The following is a 27,729-nucleotide window of genomic DNA, read 5'->3' on the forward strand; positions in this document are numbered from 1 at the left end:
AATTCAGCGTAAAAAAAATTCTGATCAAAAATATTTGTTGCAAAAATATTTTGTGCAAAATTCTGTGTAAAAAAAATTCAATGTAAAAACAAATTCAGTGTAAAAAAAAAGTTCAAGGCAGAAAAAGTGAATGAAGAAAAATAACTGGTTTAAAATTCAGTGTAAAAAAATTCAGAGCGGAAATTTTCAATGCAGAAAAAATATTCAGTGTATTAAAATTCAGGTTAATAAAAAATTGTGTCAAAAAGATGGTGTAGGAAAATTAAGTGTAAAAACTTTTAGTGTAAAAATTCGGTGTACAAACATTTAGTGTAAAAAGAATTCAGGGCAGAAAAATCCATTGCAAACAGTTTTTGTGTAGAAATATTCGTAGCAAAACATTTCAATGGAGGAATATTTGTTGCAAAATTCAGCGTGAAAAAAATTCTGATCAAAAATATTTATTGCAAAAATATTTTGTGCAAAATTCTGTGTAAAAAAAATTCAATGTAAAAACAAATTCAGTGTAAAAAAAAAGTTCAGGGCAGAAAAAGTGAATGAAGGAAAATAACTGGTTTAAAATTCAGTGTAAAAAAAAACTGAGCAGAAAAATTTACTGCAGAAATATTTGTTGCAAAAAGATTCGGTGTAAAATTCAGTGTAAAAAAAATTTGGTGTAAAAAAATTCAGAGCAGAAATATTCAATGCATAACAAATATTCAGTGTATTAAAATTCAGGTTAATAAAAACTGTGTCAAAAAGATGGTGTAGGAAAATTAAGTGTAAAAACTTTTAGTGTAAAAATTCAGTGCACAAACATTTAGTGTAAAAAACATTCAGAGCAGAAATATTCAATGCAGAAATGCTTGTTGCAAAACAAATTGGTGTAAAATTCAGTGTAAAAAAATTCAGTGTAAAAAAAATTCACAGCAGAATTATTCAATGCATAAAGAATGTTCAGTGTATTAAAATTCTGATTAATAAACAATTGTGTCAAAAAGATGGTGTCGAAAAATTAAGTGTAAACATTTTTTGTGTAAAAAGTAGCTGTACAAAATTTAGTGTAAAAAAAAATTCAGATAAGAAAAATCCATTCCAAAAATATTTAGTGTAGAAATATTCAGAGCAGAACATTTCAATGCAGAAATATTTGTTGCAAAAGGATTTGTTGTAAAATTCAGTGTAAAAAAATTTAGAGCAGAAAAAATTCAGTACATAAATATTTGTTGCAAAAATATTTTGTGCAAAATTTTGTGTAAGAAAATTCAGTGCAAAAATATGTTGTGTAAAAAAATTCAGAGCAAAAAAAATTGTTTGAATTCAGTGTAAAATAATTCAGGGCAGAAAAAGTGAATGAAGGAAAATAACTGGTTTAAAATTCAGTGTAAAAAAACAGAGCAGAAAAATTCATTGCAGAAATATTTGTTGGAAAAAGATTCAGTGTAAAATTCAGTGTAAAATATATTCAGAGCAGAAATGTTCAATGCATAACAAATATTCAGTGTATTAAAATTCAAATTAATAAAAAATTGTGTCAAAAAGATGGTGTAAGAAAATTAAGTGTAAAAACATTTAGTGTAAAAATTCGGTGTACAAACATTTAGTGTAAAAAAAATTTCAGAGCAGAAATATTCAATGCAGAAATATTTGTTGCAAAACAAATTGGTGTAAAATTCAGTGTAAAAAAATTCTGTGTAAAAAAAATTAACAGCAGAATTATTCAATGCAAAAAAAAATTTCAGTGTATTAAAATTCAGATTAATAAACAATTGTGTCAAAAAGATGGTGTCGAAAAATTAAGTGTAAACATTTTTTGTGTAAAAATTTGCTGTACAAAAATTTAGTGTAAAAAAAATTCAGATAAGAAAAATCCATTCCAAAAATATTTAGTGTAGAAATATTCAGAGCAGAACATTTCAATGCAGAAATATTTGTTGCAAAATGATTTGTTGTAAAATTCAGTGTAAAAAAATTCAGAGCAGAAAACATTCAGTGCAGAAATATTTGTTGCAAAAATATTTTGTGCAAAATTTTGTGTAAGAAAATTCAGTGTAAAAATATGTTGTGTAAAAAAATTCAGAGCAAAAAAAATTGTTTGAATTCAGTGTAAAATAAATCAGGGCAGAAAAAGTGAATGAAGGAAAATAACTGGTTTAAAATTCAGTGTAAAAAAAACAGAGCAGAAAAATTCATTGCAGAAATATTTGTTGCAAAAAGATTCAGTGTAAAATTCAGTGTAAAATATATTCGGAGCAGAAATGTTCAATGCATAACAAATATTCAGTGTATTAAAATTCAGATTAATAAAAAATTGTAATAAAAAAGATGGTGTAGGAAAATTAAGTGTAAAAACTTTTAGTGTAAAAATTCGGTGTACAAACATTTAGTGTAAAAAAAATTTCAGAGCAGAAATATTCAATGCAGAAATATTTGTTGCAAAACAAATTGGTGTAAAATTCAGTGTAAAAAAATTCTGTGGAAAAAAAATTCACAGCAGAATTATTCAATGCAAAAAAAATGTTCAGTGTATTAAAATTCAGATTAATAAACAATTGTGTCAAAAAGATGGTGTCGAAAAATTATGTGTAAACATTTTTTGTGTAAAAATTTGCTGTACAAAAATTTAGTGTAAAAAAAATTCAGATAAGAAAAATCCATTCCAAAAATATTTAGTGTAGAAATATTCAGAGCAGAACATTTCAATGCAGAAATATTTGTTGCAAAATGTAAAATTCAGTGCAAAAACAATTCAGAGCAGAAAAAATTCAGTGCAGAAATATTTGTTGCAAAAATATTTTGTGCAAAATTTTGTGTAAGAAAATTCAGTGTAAAAATATGTTGTGTAAAAAAAATTCAGAGCAAAAAAAATTGTTTGAATTCAGTGTAAAATAATTCAGGGCAGAAAAAGTGAATGAAGGAAAATAACTGGTTTAAAATTCAGTGTAAAAAAAAATTCAGAGCAGAAATATTCAATGCAGAAATATTTGTTGCAAAACAAATTGGTGTAAAATTTGGTGTAAAAAAATTCAGAGCAGAAAAAATTCAGTACAGAAATATTTGTTGCAAAAATATTTTGTGCAAAAGTCTGTGTAAGAAAATTCAGTGTAAAAATATGTTGTGTAAAAAAATTCAGAGCAAAAAAAAAATGGTTTGAATTCAGTGTAAAAAAAATAGAGCACACAAATTATCTGCATAAATATTTGTTGCAAAAAGATTTGGTGTAAAATTCAGTGGTAAAAAAAAAATCAGTGTAAAAATATTCAGAACAGAAATATTCAATGAAGAAATAGCTGTTGCAAAAATATTTTGTTTAACATTCAATGTAAAAAATATTCAGTGTAACAAAATTCAGGTTAATAAAAAATGGTGTCAAAAAGATTTAGCTTAAAAAATTCTGTGCAGAAAAATCCACAGAACTTATCTTTGTCCATGTGATGTCAGATGAAACAAAAAGTGAGCTGTTTGGCCACAATACCCAGCAATATGTTTGGAGGAGAAAAGGTGAGGCCTTTAATCCCAGGAAAACCATGCCTACCGTCAAGCATGGTGGTGGTAGTATTATGCTCTGGGCCTGTTTTGCTGCCAATGGAACTGCTGGTTTAAATGGGACAATGAAAAAGGAGGATTAGCTCCAAATTGTTCAGGACAAGCTAAAATCATCAGCCCGGAGGTTGGGTCTTGGGCGCAGTTGGGTGTTCCAACAGGACAATGACCCCAAAAACACCTCAAAAGTGGTAAAGGAATGGCTAAATCAGGCTAGAATGAAGGTTTTAGAATGGCCTTCCCAAAGTCCTGACTTAAAGGTGTGGACAATGCTGAAGAAACAAGTGCAGTGATGTTTAAAGGTGGAATCTCGGCTTGTTTTTGTTGCCGCAGCAACAGGGGCGGGGTCTCCTCCGCGTCACCTGTCATTTCCACCAACCCCAAAGACTCGGGGGCCTTGGTGACCGTGTCGCGCGTGGGAGACGGCGAGCCCGTCAGCATCTTCCTGGAGCCCAACTGTCCGGACAACAGCCAGAACTTTGAGCGCTGGGAGGCGCTGCAGAGCTCGCTGATACGAGCGCTGACCTCCCGCAACGCCGACGACTGGCAGGAGAGAGGCTCCGCCCACAAATTGAGCGAGGAGCTGAAGGCCTTGGCGGGCCACGCCCACAACCTCCGGCTGGAAGCCGAGGCACTGAAAAGAGGTCAGGGCCTGGTCAACCAGCGACTGGACGCCCTGCAGAGCGAGCAGAGCCGCATCGTGCAGGTACGGGCGGAGCCGGCAGGTGAGGCCACAGAACAGACGTCATGGTTCAAATCTACCTGTCCAGGTGCTGTCGGAGGAGAAGTCGGGCGTGCTCAGCCTCACCGCGGACTTCAGCAACTCTCTCTCCAGCCTGCAAAGGGAAACTCAGAGTCTGAGCAGACTGCAGGGTAAACACTTCTTACTGAGCGTGCTCACCACCACCGCTCAAAACCAGCTGACCAAGGCCTTTTTCCACCATTGATTCCTTCAGCTCAAAAATATTTAGTAAAAAATATATATTTTGTAAAATATTTTGTAAAAAAAATATTTTGTCAAATATTTTGCAAAAATAAATATTTTTCTAAATATTTGTTGAAAAAATATATATTTTAAAATATTTTGTAAAAAAAAAATTCTGCAAAATATTTTGCAAAAAAAATTATTTGTGAAATATTTTGTAAAAATAAATATTATGTCAAATTAAATATTTTGCTAATTGTTTTGTAAAATTATTTTGGTAAAAATGTTTTTTTAAATATTTTCTACAAAAAATATTTTTTTGTATATCTTGTAAACAAATAATTTTTGTTAAATATTTTATGAAAAAACAATTTGTAAAATATTTTGTAAAATAAAAAATTTGTAAAATATTTTGTACAAAAAATCAAATATTTTGCTAAATATTTTGTACAAAAAAATATTTTGCTAAATATTTTGTAAAAAAAACAATTTTTTAAATATTTTGTAAAAAAATATTTTGTCAAATATTTTGCAAAAATAAATATTTTTCAAACTATTTGGTAAACAAATATACATTGTAAAATATTTTGTTAAAAAAATATTTTGTAAAAAAAAATATTCTGCAAAATATTTTGCAAAAAAAATTATTTTTGAAATATTTTGTACAAATAAATATTATGTCAAATTAAATATTTTGTAAAAAAAATGTTTTTTAAATATTTTGGTAAAAATGTTTTTTTAATATTTTATACAAAAAATATTTTTTGTATATTTTTTAAAAAAAAATGTTTGTTAAATATTTTATGAAAAAACAATTTGTAAAATATTTTGTAAAAAAACAATTTGTAAAATATTTTGTACAAAAAAATATTTTGCTAAATATTTTGTAAAAAAAAATTTTTTTTAAAATATTTTGTAAAAATATTATTTTGCTTAATATTTTGTTTTAAAAAAATTGTAAAATATTTTAGCCCAACAAATATTTTGTAAAATATTTTGTAAAAATCTTTTTTATAAAAATATTTTGTTAAAAAATATTTGTTTTAATATTTAGCAAAAGTACATATTTACGAAAATATTTAATAAAACAAAATCTGTGTAAAAATATGTTGTGTGAAAAAATTCAGAGCAGAAAAATTAAATTGAAATAAAAAAATTGGTGTAAAATTCAGTGTGAGTAATACATGTTGGTACTTGTCACATGCTACAATTAGCATTTGAGCTTTTTTTTCCAGCTAATTGAACAGGTATACACCTTGGTGTCCAATATTGTGTTATTGACAAATGATACCTGTTAGCATGTTAACGTTAGTATGCCAGTTTTTTTTATTTTTTTTAAAGCCAATTTAATGTTAGTGTAACGTAACATTAGCAGGATTTTTTTAAACGCTTTTTTTCAGGTACACACCTCACAGTAATATATTTTGGTATTTCACGCATGGTATCGTTAGCATTTTAGTTTTTTTTTAGCTAACTTAGCAGGTGTCAAATATTTTGTTATTGACAAATGATACCTGTTAGCATGCTAACGTTAGTATGCTAGTTTTTTCTAAGCTAATTTGAGGTTAATCTAATGTTAGCAGGACCTATACACCTATATACAAATATTTTGTTACTTGACAGTTGAGTATGCTAAGGTGAGTATGCTAGCTATTTGTATTCATGTATACCATTCACCAGCAGTGTCAACCAGCTGACCAAGTTCTTTTCCCACCATTGATTCCTTCAGCTCTCACGCCCAGAGACTGCGCTGACGTCATGGCGGCGGGAAATTCCCAGGATGGCGTTTATTCCGTCTTTCCGGTCCACAAGCCCGACGGCTTCATGGTCTACTGCGACATGAGCACGGACGCAGGCGGCTGGACTGTACGTGTACCCTACTCCTTTATTGACTAGTAATTACCAGTTTATTACTAGTTTATAAACAAGTTATTACAGCACGATAAAATAGTTCACTACAAGCTAATAAACTTTTGTGTTTACAAGTTAATCAACTAACAAAGCTAATGAACTAGTTTAATAGAAGTTAATGAACTCGTTAATAAACTCTTTTATTATAAGTTAATGATCTAGTTTACTACAAGTTAATACACTAGTTTATTACAAGTTAATAAACTAGTTTATTACAAGTTAATGAAAATACAAGTTAATATACTAGTTTATTACAAGTTAATACACATGTTTATGATAATCTGCTAGTTTATTACGCATACACATAACTAGTTGAATAACTAGTTAACGGCAAGTTAATGCAATAGTTAATGATAAGTTAATTATTTAGACCTAATTTATATTGATGAATTCGTTTCTCATGAGTTAATAAAGGAGTTTATTACAAGTTACTAAACTAGTTTTTGTATGTTAATAAATTAGTTGATTAACTAGTTGATTACTTAGTTTATTATAAGTTAATGAAGATAAACTATGTTATTACTAGTTTATAAACAAGTGATTACAGTGCTGTACGGCAGGATTACAAAATAGTTTACTACAAGCTAATAAACTTTTGTATTTACAAGTTAATCAACTAACAAAGCTAATAAACTAGTTTATTACAAGTTAATGTCCTCGTTAATAAACGTGTTTATTATAAGTTAATGATCTAGTTTACTACAAGTCAATACACTAGTTTATTAAAAGTTAATGAAAATACACTAGTTTATTACAAGGTAAAAAACTAGATTATTACAAGTTAATACACTAGTTTATTACAAGTTAATACACAAGTTTTTAATAATCTACTAGTTTATTATGCATACACATAACTAGTTGAATAACTAGTTAACTACCAGTTAATGAACTGGTTAATGACAAGTTAATTATTTAGACTTGGTTTATAACAAGTTAATGAATTAGTTTCTTACAAGTTAATAAAGGAGTTTATTACAAGTTAGTAAAGTAGTTTATTACAAGTTAATAAAGGAGTTTATTACAAGTTAATGAAGGAGTTTATTACAAGTTAATAAAGGAGTTTATTACAAGTTAATGAAGGAGTTTATTAGAAGTTACTAAACTAGTTTTTGTATGTTAATAAATTAGTTGATTAACTAGTTGATTACTTAGTTTATTATAAGTTAATGAAGATTAAACTATGTTATTACTAGTTTATAAACAAGTTATTACAGTGCTGTAAGGCAAGATAACAAAATAGTTTACTACAAGCTAATAAACTTTTGTATTTACAAGTTAATCAACTAACAAAGCTAATAAACTAGTTTATTACAAGTTAATGTCCTCGTTAATAAACTTATTTATTATAAGTTAATGATCTAGTTTACTACAAGTCAATACACTAGTTTATTAAAAGTGAATGAAAATACACTAGTTTATTACAGGTTAATAAACTAGTGTATTACAAGTTAATAAGCTAGTTTATTACAAGTTAATAAATTAGTTTATTACAAGTGAATACACTAGTATATTACAAGTTAAAACACTAGTTTATTACAAGTTAGTATACTACTTTATAATAATCTAGTTTATTACACATACACATAAATAGTTGAATAACTAGTTAACTGCAAGTTAATGAACTAGTTAATAAACTTGTTTATTATAAGTTAATGATCTAGTTTACTACAAGTTTATACTAGTTTATTAAAAGTTAATGAAAATATATTAGTTTATTACAAGTTAATAAACTAGATTATTACAGGTTAATAAACTAGATTATTACAAGTTAATACACTAGTTTATTACAAGTTAATACACACGTTTATAATAATCTACTAGTTTATTACGCATACACATAAACTAGTTGAATAATTAGTTAACTGCAAGTTAATGAACTGGTTAATGACAAGTTAATTATTTCGACTTAGTTTATAACAAGTTGATGAATTAGTTTCTTACAAGTTAATAAAGGAGTTTATTACAAGTTAGTAAAGTAGTTTATTACAAGTTAATAAAGGAGTTTATCACAAGTTAATAAAGGAGTTTATTACAAGTTAATAAAGGAGTATATTACAAGTTAATTAAGGAGTTGATTACAAGTTAATGAAAGAGTTTATTACAAGTTAATAAACTAGTTATTGTATGTTAATAAATGAGTTGTTTAACTAGTTGATTACCTAGTTTATTATAAGTTAATGAAGATAAACTACTCTAATACAAGTTAATAAAGTAACGTATTACAAGTCAATGAAAATAGCTTTGTTCATTACAAGTGAACTAACTAGTTTATTACAAGTTGTGTCAGGTTAATAATAACAATGAGGTCAGTAGTGAGCGGCATCATTACACACAGTTAACTACTCTACGGGTAATCATGCTAACTGGCTTAGCGAGTTGACAGGAAGCCACAAGCTGTCAGGCTGACGTGTGTGTGTGTGTGTGTGTGTGTGTGTGTGTGTGTGTGTGTGTGTGTGTGTGTGTGTGTGTGTGTGTGTGTGTGTGTGTGTGTGTGTGTGTGTGTGTGTGTGTGTGCAGGTGATCCAGAGACGAGTCGACGGCTCAGTGAATTTCTTTCGAGGTTGGGACGCATATCGAGACGGCTTTGGTACAACTACAGGGGAGCACTGGCTAGGTGGGACACACACACACACACACACACACACACACACACACACACACACACACACACACACACACACACACACACACACACACATTCTTGTATTTGTTACCTGAGAATAATGCCTACCTCTTTAGGACCACCCTTTCTTTCTAGATATATAAAGAAGTGTATTTACAACATTAATAATAAATACATACTATGCAAATATAAAAAAAAGGTAACCTTTAAGTTAATTTTTATTTTTTTAAATTTTGTTTGTAATTGGTTTTTAATCTTCATTATTATCTCTATACACATACAGTATATATTTATTTTTTTCAACACATTTTGGCCAAAGGGGGTGCATTCCAATGTCGACACACACTTGTTATTTCATATGTCGACCAGAGGGGGAGCACTTCAAATTTGTACACACACTTGTTATTTCATATGTTGACCAGAGGGGAGCACTTTTAAAAGCGACACACAATCAATTAAAAAAAAAATCCCTCCTTTTTGGGCCCACCCTCATGTTGATAGATGTCACCCAGTGTTTTCCACACATTCATTTATTTGTGGCGGCCCGCCACGAAAGAATAATGTCCGCCACAAATGGATTTTTCGGCTTTTGACTCGCTCGACCGCTCATAAAAGCAATGGGACTTTGTCTGTGAATGTACCTTGTAGTTACAACTCCGGTGCAGTAGGTGGCGGTAGCCTACTATGCATTGTAACTTCGCCAATAGCACTTAATTCACCTGGTGGGCCAGAAGAAGAAGAAGAAGAAGAAGACGGCGGAGTAAAAGAACGGACCGACCGGATCAAAATACGAGGGTAATATATGTTGTAGGTAGATAAGTTATAGCTGCATCGCTCGCGGCTCGTCATATATTTAACGTTAATCCGCGATTTCCCCGAGCGTTTCACTCACGGTGAGCAGCCTGACGCTGCTTCATTAACACCGCCGCTGTTGTCACGTCACGTGTTATCATACCGACGAGCTAACGTGCCCAGGTTATAACCCTGTTGTCAATAAACACACGTGGAGACGGTGCTTCAGATACTGCATTAATAATGAAGCTAAATTGTCCACTGTCCACTGCAGCATGTGAATGCAATGAAAAGAATAAAATGTGAGCCAACCAGCTGTTAAAATGTTGTCCAGGTTAATGTTTTGGCCATTAAAGGCCCTTCATTTCAAGATTTCAACTGTGATCGGGCTTTAAACAGGTGGCTGACCTGTTCAGATGGGTGTAACTCAGGGGTGCTCACACTTTTTCTGCAGGCGAGCTACTTTTCAATTGATCAAGTCGTGGGGATCTACCTCATTCATATATATCATTTATATTTACTTATTTATGAAATATATGTTTTTGTTAACAAGTTAAAGGTGTTTAATGATAATGCAAGCATGTTTAACACATATAGTTAATATTGTTAATAAATTAAAGGTGTTTAATGATAATACAAGTATGTTTAATACATATAGTTAATATTGTTAACAAGTTAAAGGTGTTTAAAGATAATACAAGCATGTTTAACACATAGTTAATATTGTTAACAAGTTATAGGTGTTTAAAAATAATACAAGCATGTTTAACACATATAGATTCCTTTCTTTCATGAAGACAAGAATATAAGTTGGTGTATTACCTGATTGTGATGACTTGCATTGATTGGAATCAGACAGTGGTGATGATAACGTCCGCATTTTCAAATGGAGGAGAAAAAAAGTCCTCCTTTCTGTCCAATACCACATGAAAGTGGTTGGTTTTTGGCATCTTATTTGTCCAGCTTCTGTACTCCTTTGTATACACTTTACAAGAAATACATTGTCGGCAAACTCCGTAGCTTGCTAGCTTGTGCACGCCAGCTTTCTGAGACTCTTATTTTGTTAGTGCAACTGTGCAGTCGGTCTTTGGAGTTTTGACGACAGGTACGGCGCCAGAGTCTGTTGAAATAAAGTGTTTCTCGCCTTCCTGTCGGTAATTTTAATGAGTGTGATAAAGTGTTGTACTTATATTCCAACTCCGCGTTCTTCTTGGTCATCGCCGCTGCCGCCGTCACCCCCCGCCCCCCGACCACACCACCACAAATAGATGCCTGTCCTGTGGGAAACACTGTCACCACTAGGGGTACAAATGAGATCTCTATTTTTTTGTAACGTGCTTAAGGCCGATGACAAAAGAGTCAGGGACCACAGATGGCCCCTGTGCCGCACTTTGGGCAACCCAGCTGTAGAAGCTAACTGTTAATGACCACTATAGTCTTAGTAGCGTAGTGTATTTGTTCATCCGGAAGTCGCAAAATCAGCTGTTCACCTGGCGCGTTTTTACGGGGATGAATAGTGAAGTCCTTCTCTAGCTGCCATCTTGTTTTATCATATATTGCTGCCTTTAACTTGTCAATGTTTACTTTTCTATGCACATTAAATCAACAAAAAAAAATCCTGACTTTGGAGCAATGTTCACGGACTCTAGTATTTGGCTCTCTATTAGATGCAATGTTATTGGGACCATGATTTATGTCATCACTTGTTCACACCTCCTTAGACTTAGACTTAGACTTAGACTTTCTTTTTATTGTCATTCAAATTTGAACTTTACAGCACAGATAAGAACGAAATTTTGTTACATAAGCTCATGGTAGTGCAGGATAAAAAAGCAATTAGGTGCATATATAAATAAATGAATATATATACCGTATTTTCCGCACCATAAGGCGCCCTGGGTTATAAGCCGCGCCTTCAAAGAACGGCATATTTCGAAACTTTGTCCACGTATAAGCCGCCCCGTGTTATAAGCCGCATCTAACTGCGCTAAAGGAATGTCAAAAAAACAGTCAGATAGGTCAGTCAAACTTTAATAATATATTAAAAACCAGCGTGATGTGGGCGCGCATGGAGTCGTATATCAACATGGACGGAGCTGCGTGAAAAAAGCCACCCGGCCTCTTCGCGTAAACTTAAACTTACCTTAACCACTCGCTCATCTTTTCTTCATCCATCCATCCCTTCGAGTTAGCTTTTATGATGACGCCGGCTGGAAAGGTCTCTTTTGGCAAGGTCTTCCTTTTGAATATCACCATGGGTGGAAGTTTCTGGCCATTAGCATGGCAAGCTAGAACCACAGTGAAGGATGACTTCTCATTCCCTGTGGTGCGAATATTCACCGTACGTGCTCCCGTTGTATCCACAGTGCGGTTCACAGGAATATCAAAAGTCAGTGGAACCTCGTCCATGTTGATAATGTTCTCTGGCCGGATCTTTTTTTCAGCTATCTTGTTTTTACAATATGCACGGAAAGTAGCCAGCTTTTCTTGAAAGTCTTTAGGCAGTTGCTGTGAAATAGTAGTCCGTGTGCGGATGGAGCGATTGCGTCTTTTCATGAACCGGAAACCTGTCGCTTAGTAGGAGCCATTTTGTGGTCTTTACAGATGTAAACACACAAAGGAAATGAAACGTAATATCCGCGCGCTTTTTCTTCTTCTACGCGGGCGGGTGGTTGCTTACAGTAGAAGAAGAAGCGCTTCCTGTTCTATGGGGGCGGGTGCTTACCTTGGCGGTTGCTTGCGTAGAAGAAGAAGCACTTCCTCATCTACGGGGAAAAAAGATGGCGGCTGTTTACCGTAGTTGCGAGACCGAAACTTTATGAAAATGAATCTTAATATTAATCCATATATAAAGCGCACCGGGTTATAAGCCGCACTGTCAGCTTTTGAGTAAATTTGTGGTTTTTAGGTGCGGCTAATAGTGCGGAAAATACGGTAAATAATATGTAAATATATATATATAAAATAAATATATATATATAAATAAATAAATAGATTACTGTACAGATATATATATTGCACTTTTTCCACATGCGTCCACGTTTATGGATGTATGTTATATTGTCTTTTTTATTCCAGCGAGTTAATCCATTTTGGGGGGAGTTGAGAGGATAATTTAATTTAATGATGATGCGTTCAAGAGTCTTACGGCCTGAGGGAAGAAGCTGTTACAAAACCTGGAGGTTCTGCTTCGGAGGCTGCGGAACCTCTTTCTAGAGTCCAGCAGTGAAAACAGTCCTTGGTGGGGGTGGGAGGAGTCTTTGCAGATTTTCTGAGCCCTGGTCAGGCAGCGGCTTTTTGCCATCTCCTGGATAGGAGGAAGAGGAGCCCTGATGATCTTTTCCGCCGTCCTCACCACTCTCTGGAGAGACTTCCAGTCTGAGGCATTGCAGGCTCCAGTCCAGACAGAGATGCTGTTGCTCTCTATAGTGCTTCTGTAGAATGTGCTGAGAGAGCTGTGCTCTTTTCATCCCACGCAAAAAGTGCATGCGCTGCTGAGCTCTTTTTACAAGAGCTCCGGTGTGTAGGGACCAGGACCAGGCTCCTCATATGGAAGATACTTTTCCTTGTTGATGTCTCAAGGAGGGCGGAAATACAAGAACACACAGAGACTTTAGAAGGGTGGATTTGTCAAAGAAGATGTATGTTGTGTTTTGTGCGTTCAGGCCTCCAGAACATCTACGCTCTGACCAGGTCAGGAGGTTACGAGCTGCGTATCGACATGGCCGACTTTGACAACGCCACAGCCTTCGCTCAATACGCCGAATTCTCCGTGGGTCGAGACTCGGTCAACCCCGAAGAGGACGGATACCCGCTGACTGTGGACCAGTACTCCGGGACGGCAGGTAGAACCAGACCGGCTCTGATCAGGTGCGCAGGAACCGCAACAAACTCAACTTTTGTGTGTCGTCGTCCAGGCGACTCTCTGCTGAAGCATTCTGGGATGCAGTTCACGACCAAAGACCGGGACCAGGACCAGTCGGAGAACAACTGCGCCGCGTACTACCAGGGGGCGTGGTGGTACCGCAACTGTCATACATCCAACCTGAACGGGCAGTACCTGAAAGGGGGCCACGCCTCTTACGCCGACGGCGTGGAGTGGTCCAGTTGGACCGGCTGGCAGTACTCTCTGAGGTTCACTGAGATGAAGATCCGCCCCAAACCTAAAAGTGACTTCTGATTGTCCTTCGTTAACGAACCCATCCCATTCCTGGGGGGAGCATTCCGTTCAGAATACAGTCTCCATTCAACATTTGGTGTAATTATAAGGAAACTTTTTCAAAACAGGCCACAGGTTAGAAAAACTCCTGCATGGAGATGGCCGAAAGACGTCTTTATACAAATAGATCCTTACTGTATACTTAAAAAATATATATATTATTATTTTTTGGGGGAAAATTATGAATCGATACTGAATCGAGGGGAATCGTGCATCCATTTTTTGGTGCACCCCTACTACTTACCTCTGTTTACCAAACACACACACAATAATTACAATGTGTTCCTAACAGCTGGGATAAAGTAGTCACTCCATTAGGATTATACGGGTAATATGTACTTTTTTAACTTATTAAGCCATAAGTACTCACATTAATCCATCAACAATAACATGCTTAGCAGTAATCATGTTATAAAATAAGTCTTCACTGTAGGATGGATGATTTCATCATTAAAACCATTTTTTTAAACCTGTCTCCTTATTGTTTTGATGTGACATCAAACGCGATATGACACATGTGTACATACAGGTAAAAGCCAGTAAATTAGAATATTTTGAAAAACTTGATTTATTTCAGTAATTGCATTCAAAAGGTGTAACTTGTACATTATATTTATTCATTGCACACAGACTGATGCATTCAAATGTTTATTTCATTTAATTTTGATGATTTGAAGTGGCAACAAATGAAAATCCAAAATTCCGTGTGTCACAAAATTAGAATATTACTTAAGGCTAATACAAAAAAGGGATTTTTAGAAATGTTGGCCAACTGAAAAGTATGAAAATGAAAAATATGAGCATGTACAATACTCAATACTTGGTTGGAGCTCCTTTTGCCTCAATTAATGCGTTAATGCGGCGTGGCATGGAGTCGATGAGTTTCTGGCACTGCTCAGGTGTTATGAGAGCCCAGGTTGCTCTGATAGTGGCCTTCAACTCTTCTGCGTTTTTGGGTCTGGCATTCTGCATCTTCCTTTTCACAATACCCCACAGATTTTCTATGGGGCTAAGGTCAGGGGAGTTGGCGGGCCAATTTAGAACAGAAATACCATGGTCCGTAAACCAGGCACGGGTAGATTTTGCGCTGTGTGCAGGCGCCAAGTCCTGTTGGAACTTGAAATCTCCATCTCCATAGAGCAGGTCAGCAGCAGGAAGCATGAAGTGCTCTAAAACTTGCTGGTAGACGGCTGCGTTGACCCTGGATCTCAGGAAACAGAGTGGACCGACACCAGCAGATGACATGGCACCCCAAACCATCACTGATGGTGGAAACTTTACACTAGACTTCAGGCAACGTGGATCCTGTGCCTCTCCTGTCTTCCTCCAGACTCTGGGACCTCGATTTCCAAAGGAAATGCAAACCAAACCAACCATGTCATCTGCTGGTGTTGGTCCACTCTGTTTCCTGAGATCCAGGGTCAACGCAGCCGTCTACCAGCAAGTTTTAGAGCACTTCATGCTTCCTGCTGCTGACCTGCTCTATGGAGATGGAGATTTCAAGTTCCAACAGGACTTGGCGCCTGTACACAGCGCAAGATCTACCCGTGCCTGGTTTACGGACCATGGTATTTCTGTTCTAAATTGGTCCGCCAACTCCCCTGACCTTAGCCCCATAGAAAATCTGTGGGGTATTGTGAAAAGGAAGATGCAGAATGCCAGACCCAAAAACGCAGAAGAGTTGAAGGCCACTATCAGAGCAACCTGGGCTCTCATAACACCTGAGCAGTGCCAGAAACTCATCGACTCCATGCCACGCCGCATTAACGCAGTAATTGAGGCAAAAGGAGCTCCAACCAAGTATTGAGTATTGTACATGCTCATATTTTTCATTTTCATACTTTTCAGTTGGCCAACATTTCTAAAAATCCCTTTTTTGTATTAGCCTTAAGTAATATTCTAATTTTGTGACACACGGAATTTTGGATTTTCATTTGTTGCCACTTCAAATCATCAAAATTAAATGAAATAAACATTTGAATGCATCAGTCTGTGTGCAATGAATAAATATAATGTACAAGTTACACCTTTTGAATGCAATTACTGAAATAAATCAAGTTTTTCAAAATATTCTAATTTACTGGCTTGCCAACCCTCCCGGATTTTCCGGGAGACTCCCGAAATTCAGCGCCTCTCCCGAAAACCTCCCGGGACACATTTTCTCCCGAAAATCTCCCGAAATTCAGGCGGACCTGGAGGCCACGCCCCCTCCAGGTCCGCATGGAGCAATGTTGTTGTAATATATTGAGTTGGAGGCAATAACCAGGCGAGGGGATGAAGTACGTCTCTTTACTGCAGACTTCAGAACAGACTCAACACACTTGACGTCAGGTGCGCAACACCACGTAAATCGTTGGCCAACCAAAAAGTAGCCCCAGTACGCTATAGCCAACATTCACCAGGAGATGGCAACAGACAAACATAGATCACTCTATTACATTCCTCCCCTTTTAGAAATGTAGAAGTTACTCAAAAGAAATAAACAACCCAACCAAAAAATGCAGCAGCTCAATTAAAAAACTGTACTTTTTAGTACTGACCTCTTAACCCTAATTTGTAAACAATAACATGCTTATTATACAAACAGTATTTGTACATCTTTAACACAGATTTTTATACTGTCTTCAGAGATTCAGTTTTTTTGGTGGTACTCGAAACCTTTCTGGATACCTGCGGATCACTGGTGGGGTTTTTGTTGTGGGTGATCTGGGTTCTGATGATGGCAACTCAGCAGCCCGTGAATCTGGTTCAATGATTAGACTAGTTTGTGTCTGACTCACTGATGGTCCTGATGATGGAACTGAAACAGCACTGTCCAGTTGTACTGATGGCACATTTTCTGCAACTGGTGGAGACTAGATAACTGGCAGTCTCTCCATGTTTTCTCGCCATGGTAACATGTGATCCACATGCACTGTGCGCTGTCTATATATATATATATATATATGTATATGTATGTGTGGGAAAAAAATCACAAGACTATTTCATCTCTACAGGCCTGTTTCATGAGGGGGGGTACCTTCAATCGTCAGGAGATTTTAATGGGAGCATTCGCATACCATGGTTTATATAGGGCACAGAGTGGGTAGGTACAGGCTGGCGTAGGGGCGTGGTGATTGGCTCATGTGTTACCTAGGAGGTGTTTCCGTCTGTGGCGGCATGCTGATACAATTTCGCTGCGCTTGTTGAGGGATGACAGGTCTGGACGGTAAATAATAAACAGTTTCTCTTTCAAGCATAGGTTGCATCTTTTATTACCACTATTGTAAGGTGTGCTGGATGCAAGAATTTGCCATGTTATTGAATATTCAACATTATTGTCTTTGAGGTCCCAAATGTGTTTGCTGAGTTCTGTGGTATTCCGCAGGTTTTGGTTCCTGAAAGAAGCCTTGTGATTGTTCCATCTGGTTTTAAACTCTCCCTCGGTTAATCCTACATATGTGTCGGATGTGTTAATGTCCTTGCGTGTTACCTTAGATTGGTAAACAACTGATGTTTGTAAGCACCCCCCGTTGAGAGGGCAATCAGGTTTCTTGCGGCAGTTGCAGCCTTTGTTGGTTTTGGAGTCGCTCTGTCCGGGGGCCGATGGCTCATTTGCAATTGTTTTGTTGTGGTTTGAGATAATTTGTCGTATGTTGTTCATACAGCTGTAGCTCAATTTAATGTTGTTCTTGTTGAATACTTTTCTTAGGGTGTTGCCTTTGGGGAAGTGTTTGTCAATCAGAGTGAGGAATTTGTGGCCAATGTTAGTTGAGACGTTTTTGCTGTATGGAGGGTTGTACCAGATGATGTTGTTTCGTTTTCTGTTCTTTTTTGGCTGGTTTCCTGGCGTGGGTTCATAGGTGAGGGTGAAATTGTATCCGCTTTCATCAAGGGCTTTTTGGTACGGGGGGGTTGCTTGGTCAAATTCAGCTTTGCTAGATGACAGCATCGATAGCCTTTTATTGATTCCGGTAGGTATTCTTTTCGTGGTGGTGGGTGGGTGGTTGCTGTCATGGTGCACGTATTGGAGTGTTGTGTTGGGTTTCGTGAATGTTTTGGTAGCTGTTATTTCTCAGGTTGAAAGTGAAGTCAAGGAAGTTGACGGTTTGCTTGTTGGCTTCAATCGTGATCCGTAGGCCGTTCTCTTTGAAAATTTGGCATATGTGCTTCTTGGTATTCTCGCTGCTCCTTGGCGAGGCGCGACACACTGCCAGTCCGTCATCACGGTAAATACCAAGGTTCAGATTGAGGCTGGCGAGCTGGGAGAGGAGGAAACTCCCAACGAGTTCACACGTTTCTGCTCCGTCAAAACTTCCCATAGTGACGTCAAATGTTGCATTGTTCTTTTTTTGCCATGGTGTACTGTTGTGGATGAGAATGGAGTTTTTTGCGTATGTGAATGCTCCCATTAAAATCTCCTGATGATTGAGGGAACCCCCCCTCATGAAACAGGCCTGTAGAGATTAAATAGTCTTGTGATTTTTTTCCCACACATACATATATATATATATATATATATATATATATATATATATATATATATATATATATATATATATATATATATATATATATATATATATATATATATATATATAAATATATGTATATATATATATATATATATATATATATATATATATATATATATATATATAAATATATTTATATATATATATATATATATATATATATATATATATATATATATGTATATATAAATATATATATATATATATATATATATATATATATATATATATATAAATATATATATATATATATATATATATATATATATATATATACACTGTATATATATATATATATATATATATATATATATATATACTGTATATATATATGAAATACTTGACTTGGTGAATTCTAGCTGTAAATTTACTCCTCCCCTCTTAGCCACGCCCCCGCCCCACCCCGACCACGCCCCCCACCCCCCACCTCCCGAAATCGGAGGTCTCAAGGTTGGCAAGTATGCATGTGTATGATTTTTATTGTTTTATCGTTGAGTAATGATCATTTAATAAACTTTTTTTAAATATATTTTTTTTATTGAACAACAAACATACATTAATAGTTCACTCAACATTCAAGGCACTTTCAACAACAAGGAATGAAAACAAAATAAGTATTAAATATTAATAAATAAAAAATAAATAAAATAATTAAAAAAAAGACAGAAAGGGCTACTTCAAATGTTTTAAAAAAGATATCAATTCAAGGGCTTTTGTACTCTTAATCATTCTCCAGGATTTTATTGATAATTTTAAACCATTAAACCAATTGTAAAATGTAGGCCTTATTTTCATAAATCAACATTTATGTAAACATTTTTTTGCTTGGAGCATAATAATGTTGACAAACATTTCTATGTTACAGTCCTTTATAAAAAAATACCAAAATTCGATCTCTTCTATATAAATTTAATAAACAGAACTCTAAAAGAGGAAGTCGCGTAGTGGTGACGTCATATGCAAATGAGGGGGAAAACTCCAGTGGTGTGATTGGCGGGAAAAACGAAAAAATGGCGATGGTGAAAGTTTGAAGGGGACCGCCAAACAGAGCCGAGGAGACCCGGCTAACACCGCCTGAAAAGTGCCCGTGAGGACAAGCAAGAAGGTGACATTTCCCGCAGTGAAGGTAACTTTAATGGCTTTTTTTAACAGAGACGTTTGCTGGTCGCCATTAAATAAAACACACCGTCGCACACTCCCGCTAATGCTCGCCGACGGAGAGCAGCTTTGCCTCGCAGCCGACGCTTACTTTAATCCCTGCTTCATTACTTGATTAACTAAGTTAGTTAGTTAGTTAAACACTAACTATATAGCTAGATAACTTACAAACTAGCTGAACAAGTAAGAGATGTGGTACTGCGCATGCGCAGATATGTCAGTTCCCAGACTGAATCAGAAGCCTTGTTGATATTTTTTATTGTTACTCGTTCAAACTGTTTCGATCAAACACTTTAAAAAAGTCACCAGTCTTGATTTTACTGCGTCTTCAATATATGTTTTGTAGTTCCAGTTATTACACATTTATGATGCTGTGGTGCTTGTCTCCCTCCATGAGATGTTTGAGGACGTGTTTGAAAGCTCCGACGTTCTCGAACCTCACACGCCACTGCTGAGTGACGTGGAGCCGTGGGGGCGGGGCTTGGAGGAGGATGCCAGCCTGAGTGTGGGACAGTTTGTGCTCTGTCATTGGTCAGATGGACTCTACTACCTGGGCAAGATACTCAGGGTAACACACACACACACACACACACACACACACACACACACATACATGTCTTGCCTACTTTGTGTGGACCCACGTTTGGTTAGTAGATTGGGAGGGCCCCCCTTTCCACTATAGCTAGAATGATGGAAAAATTTATATCTATCACTAGATGGGAGTAGAGAGTTGCAACCTCACTTCAGAATGCAAAACACACGAAGTAAAAAAAAATATTTTACTTCTGTAGTTGTGAGGACCAGGAAAATGTCCTCACAAGTCAAAAGGTCCTCACAGAAAGGTTGGTTTGTCAAGTGTATGTCCACACAAGGATGGTGAGACAAGTGCACACACACACACACATTTTTGTATTTCTTACCTTCTTGAGACCTCCAAACTTGTTCACGGGTCCTCATATGGAAGGTACTTTTCCCTGTTGATGTCTCAAGAACGGTAGAAATACAAGAACACACACACACACATTTGTGTATTTCTTAACTTCTTGAGACCTCCAAACTTGTTCACGGGTCCTCATATGGACGGCACTTTTCCCTGTTGATGTCTCAAGAACGGTAGAAATACAAGAACACACACACACACACACATTTGTGTATTTCTTAACTTCTTGAGACCTCCAAACTTGTTCACGGGTCCTCATATGGACGGCACTTTTACTTGCTGATGTCTCAAGAAGGCTAGAAATACAAGAACACACACACACACACACATATTTTTGTATTTCTCTACCTTCTTGAGACCTCCAAACTTGTTCACGGGTCCTCATATGGACGGCACTTTTCCTTGCTGATGTCTCAAGAAGGCTAGAAATACAAGAACACACACACACACACACACACATACATGTCTTGCGTACTTTGTGTGGACCCACGTTTGGTTAGTAGGTTGGGAGGGCCCCCCTTTCCACTACAGCTAGAATGATGGAAAACATGTATATCTACCACTAGATGGGAGTAGAGAGTTGCAACCTCACTTCAGAATGCAAAACACACAAAGTAAAAAAAAAAATTTTACTTCTGTAGTTGTGAGGACCAGGAAAATGTCCTCACAAGTCAAAAGGTCCTCACAGAAAGGTTGGTTTGTCAAGTGTATGTCCACACAAGGATGGTGAGACAAGTGCACACACACACACACACACATTTTTGTATTTCTTACCTTCTTGAGACCTCCAAACTTGTTCACGGGTCCTCATATGGAAGGTACTTTTCCCTGTTGATGTCTCAAGAACGGTAGAAATACAAGAACACACACACACACATTTGTGTATTTCTTAACTTCTTGAGACCTCCAAACTTGTTCACGGGTCCTCATATGGACGGCACTTTTCCCTGTTGATGTCTCAAGAACGGTAGAAATACAAGAACACACACACACATTTGTGTATTTCTTAACTTCTTGAGACCTCCAAACTTGTTCACGGGTCCTCATATGGACGGCACTTTTACTTGCTGATGTCTCAAGAAGGCTAGAAATACAAGAACACACACACACACACACATATTTTTGTATTTCTCTACCTTCTTGAGACCTCCAAACTTGTTCACGGGTCCTCATATGGACGGCACTTTTCCTTGCTGATGTCTCAAGAAGGCTAGAAATACAAGAACACACACACACACACACATACATGTCTTGCCTACTTTGTGTGGACCCACGTTTGGTTAGTAGGTTGGGAGGGCCCCCCTTTCCACTATAGCTAGAATGATGGAAAACATGTATATCTACCACTAGATGGGAGTAGAGAGTTGCAACCTCACTTCAGAATGCAAAACACACAAAGTAAAAAAAAATATTTTACTTCTGTAGTTGTGAGGACCAGGAAAATGTCCTCACAAGTCAAAAGGTCCTCACAGAAAGGTTGGTTTGTCAAGTGTATGTCCACACAAGGATGGTGAGACAAGTGCACACACACACACATTGTATTCGATACCTTCTTGAGACCTCCGAAAAATGCCTGCCTGTTTAGCACCACCCATCTAGATATATAAAGATTTGTATTTATAACATGAATAATATATACAAACTATACAAATATAAAAAAGCTTGTTGTGAAAAATTAGTTGGAATTTCTCAAGACAAAGGTCACAATTTAGAATAAGAATTTTGGCAGTATTATAATAAAAGTCGTCATTTTGCTCAACGCAAGTCAAATTTATACAAGAAAAACTGAACATTTGTGCAATATTATGATCAAAGTTGGAATTTTACAAGAAAAGCTTAAAATGTTGGCAATATTATGAAAAGAGTCGACATTTTACCTGACAAAAGTCACAATTTTATAAGAAAACTTTTGGCAATATTATAATAATAATCGGAATTTTACTCTGCAAAATTATGACAAAAGTCATCATTTTACTCAAAATATGTCAGTATTTTACAAGAACAACAAAAAATGGCAATATTGTGATAAAAGTCAGAATGTTATGACAAATGTCACCATTTTGCATTAAAAAGTACCGTATTTTCCGCACTATTAGCCGCACCTAAAAACCACAAATTTACTCAAAAGCTGACAGTGCGGCTTATAACCCGGTGCGCTTTATATATGGATTAATATTAAGATTCATTTTCATAAAGTTTCGGTCTCGCAACTACGGTAAACAGCCGCCATCTTTTTTCCTCGTAGAAGAGGAAGTGCTTCTTCTTCTACGCAAGCAACCGCCAAGGTAAGCACCCGCCCCCATAGAACAGGAAGCGCTTCTTCTTCTACTGTAAGCAACCACCCGCCCCGGTAGAAGAAGAAGAAGAAGAAGCGCGCGGATATTACGTTTCATTTCCTTTGTGTGTTTACATCTGTAAAGACCACAAAATGGCTCCTACTAAGCGACAGGTTTCCGGTTCATGAAAAGACGCAATCGCTCCATCCGCACACGGACTACTATTTCACAGCAACTGCCTAAAGACTTTCAAGAAAAGCTGGCTACTTTCCGTGCATATTGTAAAAACAAGATAGCTGAAAAAAAGATCCGGCCAGAGAACATTATCAACATGGACGAGGTTCCACTGACTTTTGATATTCCTGTGAACCGCACTGTGGATACAACGGGAGCACGTACGGTGAATATTCGCACCACAGGGAATGAGAAGTCATCCTTCACTGTGGTTCTAGCTTGCCATGCTAATGGCCAGAAACTTCCACCCATGGTGATATTCAAAAGGAAGACCTTGCCAAAAGAGACCTTTCCAGCCGGCGTCATCATAAAAGCTAACTCGAAGGGATGGATGGATGAAGAAAAGATGAGCGAGTGGTTAAGGGAAGTTTACGCGAAGAGGCCGGGTGGCTTTTTTCACGCAGCTCCGTCCATGTTGATATACGACTCCATGCGCGCCCACATCACGCTGGTTTTTAATATATTATTAAAGTTTGACTGACCTATCTGACTGTTTTTTTGACATTCCTTTAGCGCAGTTAGATGCGGCTTATAACACGGGGCGGCTTATAGGTGGACAAAGTTTTGAAATATGCCGTTCATTGAAGGCGCGGCTTATAACCCAGGGCGGCTTATGGTGCGGAAAATACGGTAATCATTTTACATAAAAATTTTTAAATAATTTTACGAGAAAAATATTGCAATATTACAGAAACGGAAAGAATATGAGAAATTGTTCCCAGTTTTATAAGAAAAAAGTCGTCACATTGTGAGAAAAAGACTGCTTTTTTTGTTTGTAATTGGATTTTAATCTTCATTATTTACTTTAAGTTATTACAGTATGTGTCTATATACATATATATGTATATATATATATTTTTAATTAATTGTGGCCAAAGGGGGCGCATTTCAATTTCTTACACACACTTGTTCTTTCATATGTTGGCTAGAGGGGGAGCACTTAAAATTTTTATACACACTTAATTATTTCACGATTTAATTGATTATATAATATATTGTGACAACTTTGAATAAATAAATAATTACATAATTATATAAATGTGTCATTCAATAATAAATACACCTTTAGATAATTAGATGACGGTGTCATTCATTAATTATATTTGATATCAAATACATAAATGTGGTAATGTGTCATTACATTTATTTAATTTTATTAATTTAATTTTTTATAAAAATTGAAATAATTACATAAATGTGTCATTCACTAATTAGTATAGGAATCAAATATAAAAATGTTGTATTCAATGTGTCATAGAATTTATTTAATTTAATTCATATAAGTATTTAATTTTGATTGTATTATTTCATAATTAAGTCAATTATTTAATGATTAAATTAATTTTTTCAAGATCAAATTTATTATATCATGATTTAAGCAGTCAATTAGGACACAATTGAATAATTAAATAAATATTTAGATAACTGCGTAAATGTGTAACTTGTTCATTATAATTGGAATCAAATACATAACTGTTATTAAATGTAGCGATAAATGGATTTAATTTAATTGTTTGATTATTTATTTCATTATTAAATCAATGAACTAATGATGTAATGAATTATTTTATGATGTCATTGATTATATCATGATTTCAAGGGTCAGTTGGGACACAATTGAAAAGATGAATACATCTTTAGATAATTACATAAATGTTTCATTCATTCATTTTAATTGGAATTAAATACACAAATGTGTCTTTAAATTTATTTTATTTAATGATTGATAAAAACAATATATAATTTAATTAATTATTTCATAGTTTAATTTATTTCATGATTTAAAATTGGACGAAATAAAAAAATAAATAAGTGTCAGTTATTAAATATAATTGGAATTAAGTGCAAAAATTTGTTATTAAATGTTTAAATATATTTCATTGTATTAGTTTAATAATTTCACTTTCGATTTATTCCTTTAATTAAATTAATTATTTAATGATTTAAATAATTATTTCACAATTTCATCAATTATATAATGATTTTTATATAAATTAATATCTAGATAATTACCTAAATGTGGCATTAAATTTATTTATTTCTTTGTTTTGTTTATGGATTTCTTTATTTCATAATAAAAGTAATTAATTAATAAGAAATGTTCACGACTTAATAGATTATGTTATGATTTAAACCGGTCACATTATGGGTTTTTTCTACATTTAAAAGACTTCCTTGTGGTCTACATAACATGTAATGCTGGTTCTTTTGGTCACTATGTTGCATAGGTGATGTTTTACACACCATCTCTAAGCCGCTTTCTAACCGTCTCTCCAGGAGACGCCGTTTTGTGGGCGGTCTTATTTAGGTACCTCCACTTCTCCCCGCCATCTTTGTTGTCGTTTTTAGCGCTTTCATAGCTACTGACAGATTACATTTTGAACTCCACGCTACTTTGTATTAGAAATGAGAAATCCCTACCATTTATAGATGATACGCTGACGTCACCTAAGGGGGGGAATTCCAAACGGCTCGTTTGTTTTATAAATATCTCCGCCATGCCTCCACGGTTTGATTTTACATTTTCGGGACTTGCGCAGATCCCAAACAACAGCAGGTACCAATAGCTAATAAAAGTTGGTTCTGCATAATAAGGCCCCTTTAATGATTTCATGAACCAGTGTGTCAAACCCCGCCTACGAAGTCAGTGGGCGGATCCTAACACTTTGATTGGTTACCCGGAACTTACCCTTGTCTGGAACTAAGACCAGAGAAGCGAAGAACTGCTGAGATGTTAATCTGAATGTGCGGAAATAACTCCGACAACTTTAATCAATTTCCTCTGCTTTAACTGCCTAATGCTCTAAGTCATATTAAGTTCATGCAATAATTCAGTGTTTTTCAACCACTGTGCCGCTGCACACTAGTGTGCCTGGAGATTATGCAACTTCACCTACCGTATTTTCCGCACCATAAGGCGCCCTGGGTTATAAGCCGCGCCTTCAATGAACGACATATTTCAAAACTTTGTCCACCTATAAGCCGCCCCGTGTTGTAAGCCGCATCTAACTGCGCTAAAGGAATGTCAAAAAAACAGTCAAATAGGTCAGTCAAACTTTAATAATATATTAAAACCAGCGTGATGTGGGCGCGCATGGAATCGTATATCAACATGGACGGAGCTGCGTGAAAAAAGCCACCCGGCCTCTTCGCGTAAACTTAAACTTCCCTTAACCACTCGCTCATCTTTTCTTCATCCATCCCTTCGAGTTAGCTTTTATGATGACGCCGGCTGGAAAGGTCTCTTTTGGCAAGGTCTTCCTTTTGAATATCACCATGGGTGGAAGTTTCTGGCCATTAGCATGGCAAGCTAGAACCACAGTGAAGGATGACTTCTCATTCCCTGTGGTGCGAATATTCACCGTACGTGCTCCCGTTGTATCCACAGTGCGGTTCACAGGAATATCAAAAGTCAGTGGAACCTCGTCCATGTTGATAATGTTCTCTGGCCGGATCTTTTTTTCAGCTATCTTGTTTTTACAATATGTACGGAAAGTAGCCAGCTTTTCTTGAAAGTCTTTAGGCAGTTGCTGTGAAATAGTAGTCCGTGTGCGGATGGAGAGATTGCGTCTTTTCATGAACCGGAAACCTGTCGCCATTTTGTGGTCTTTACAGATGTAAACACACAAAGGAAATGAAACGTAATGTCCGCGCGCTTCTTCTTCTTCTACGGGGGCGGGTGGTTGCTTACAGTAGAAGAAGAAGCGCTTCCTGTTCTATGGGGGCGGGTGCTTACCTTGGCGGTTGCTTGCCGTAGAAGAAGACGCGCTTCCTCTTCTACGGGGAAAAAAGATGGCGGCTGTTTACCGTAGTTGCGAGACCTAAACTTTATGAAAATGAATCTTAATATTAATCCATATATAAAGCGCACCGGGTTATAAGCCGCACGGTCAGCTTTTGAGTAAATTTGTGGTTTTTAGGTGCGGCTAATAGTGCGGAAAATACGGTAGTTAATTGCTTTGTAAAAGTCGGGTGAGACTAGGATGGTTTGTTGTTATCCCAACATGCAGACCACAGCGGGAAGCGGCGTGCAGGTATAAAAGGTATGTAATGCTTAAACCCAAAATGAACGAAAGGGAAAGGAAAAGGCTATGCAAAACAAATATCAAACTGGACTGGCTACGACGTCCCACTGGGGTGAGTTTTTCCTTGCCCTTATGTGGGCTCTGTACCGAGGATGTCGTTGTGGCTTGTGCAGCCCTTTGAGACACTTGTGATTTAGGGCTATATAAATAAACATTGATTGATTGATTGATTGAAGTAAACAGAAACAGAATACTGGACAACAGCAAAAACTTACGGCGTCCACAAAGTACATCCGTACGGGACGTGACAATCAACAATGTCCTCACAAAGAAGGATCGCAACAACGTAAATAGCCTTGCTCGCTAACACAAAGCAGGTGGGCGGAATAGCGCTCAAAGGGAGACATGAAGCTGTACCGACAAAACAGGAAGGGCCACCAAAATAACAGCGCAAAGGCACTACACACAGGAAGACACCAACACACTCCAGATAAGGCATGACGACCTGGTGGAGTTACATTTTTTTTAAAGTTTTTTGCTGGTGGTGTGCCTCCGTATTTTTTTTTATGACAAAAATGTGCCTTGCCTCA

At 36.0% G+C, this 27,729-nt stretch overlaps 2 protein-coding genes across 2 annotated transcripts in view; both read left to right on the top strand.

Annotated features, from left to right (window-relative positions):
- The window catches only part of LOC133619146 (fibrinogen C domain-containing protein 1-like), a 30,496-nt gene extending 16,255 nt beyond the window's left edge, over positions 1-14,241 (top strand). Inside the window, exons 4-9 of the mRNA XM_072915321.1 lie at positions 3,856-4,228; positions 4,293-4,395; positions 6,177-6,313; positions 8,876-8,972; positions 13,439-13,618; positions 13,691-14,241. Of these exons, the coding sequence (XP_072771422.1) occupies positions 3,856-4,228; positions 4,293-4,395; positions 6,177-6,313; positions 8,876-8,972; positions 13,439-13,618; positions 13,691-13,953 (1,153 nt within the window). The 3' untranslated portion in view covers positions 13,954-14,241. The remainder of the gene's footprint in view (positions 1-3,855; positions 4,229-4,292; positions 4,396-6,176; positions 6,314-8,875; positions 8,973-13,438; positions 13,619-13,690) is intronic.
- Positions 14,242-19,502: 5,261 nt separating this feature from the next.
- The window catches only part of phf19 (PHD finger protein 19), a 35,242-nt gene continuing 27,015 nt past the window's right edge, over positions 19,503-27,729 (top strand). Inside the window, exons 1-2 of the mRNA XM_072915319.1 lie at positions 19,503-19,632; positions 20,062-20,232. Of these exons, the coding sequence (XP_072771420.1) occupies positions 20,062-20,232 (171 nt within the window). The 5' untranslated portion in view covers positions 19,503-19,632. The remainder of the gene's footprint in view (positions 19,633-20,061; positions 20,233-27,729) is intronic.

The sequence above is a fragment of the Nerophis lumbriciformis genome, linkage group LG20 (genome assembly GCF_033978685.3).
Source record: "Nerophis lumbriciformis linkage group LG20, RoL_Nlum_v2.1, whole genome shotgun sequence".
Classification (NCBI taxonomy): Eukaryota; Metazoa; Chordata; class Actinopteri; order Syngnathiformes; family Syngnathidae; genus Nerophis; species Nerophis lumbriciformis.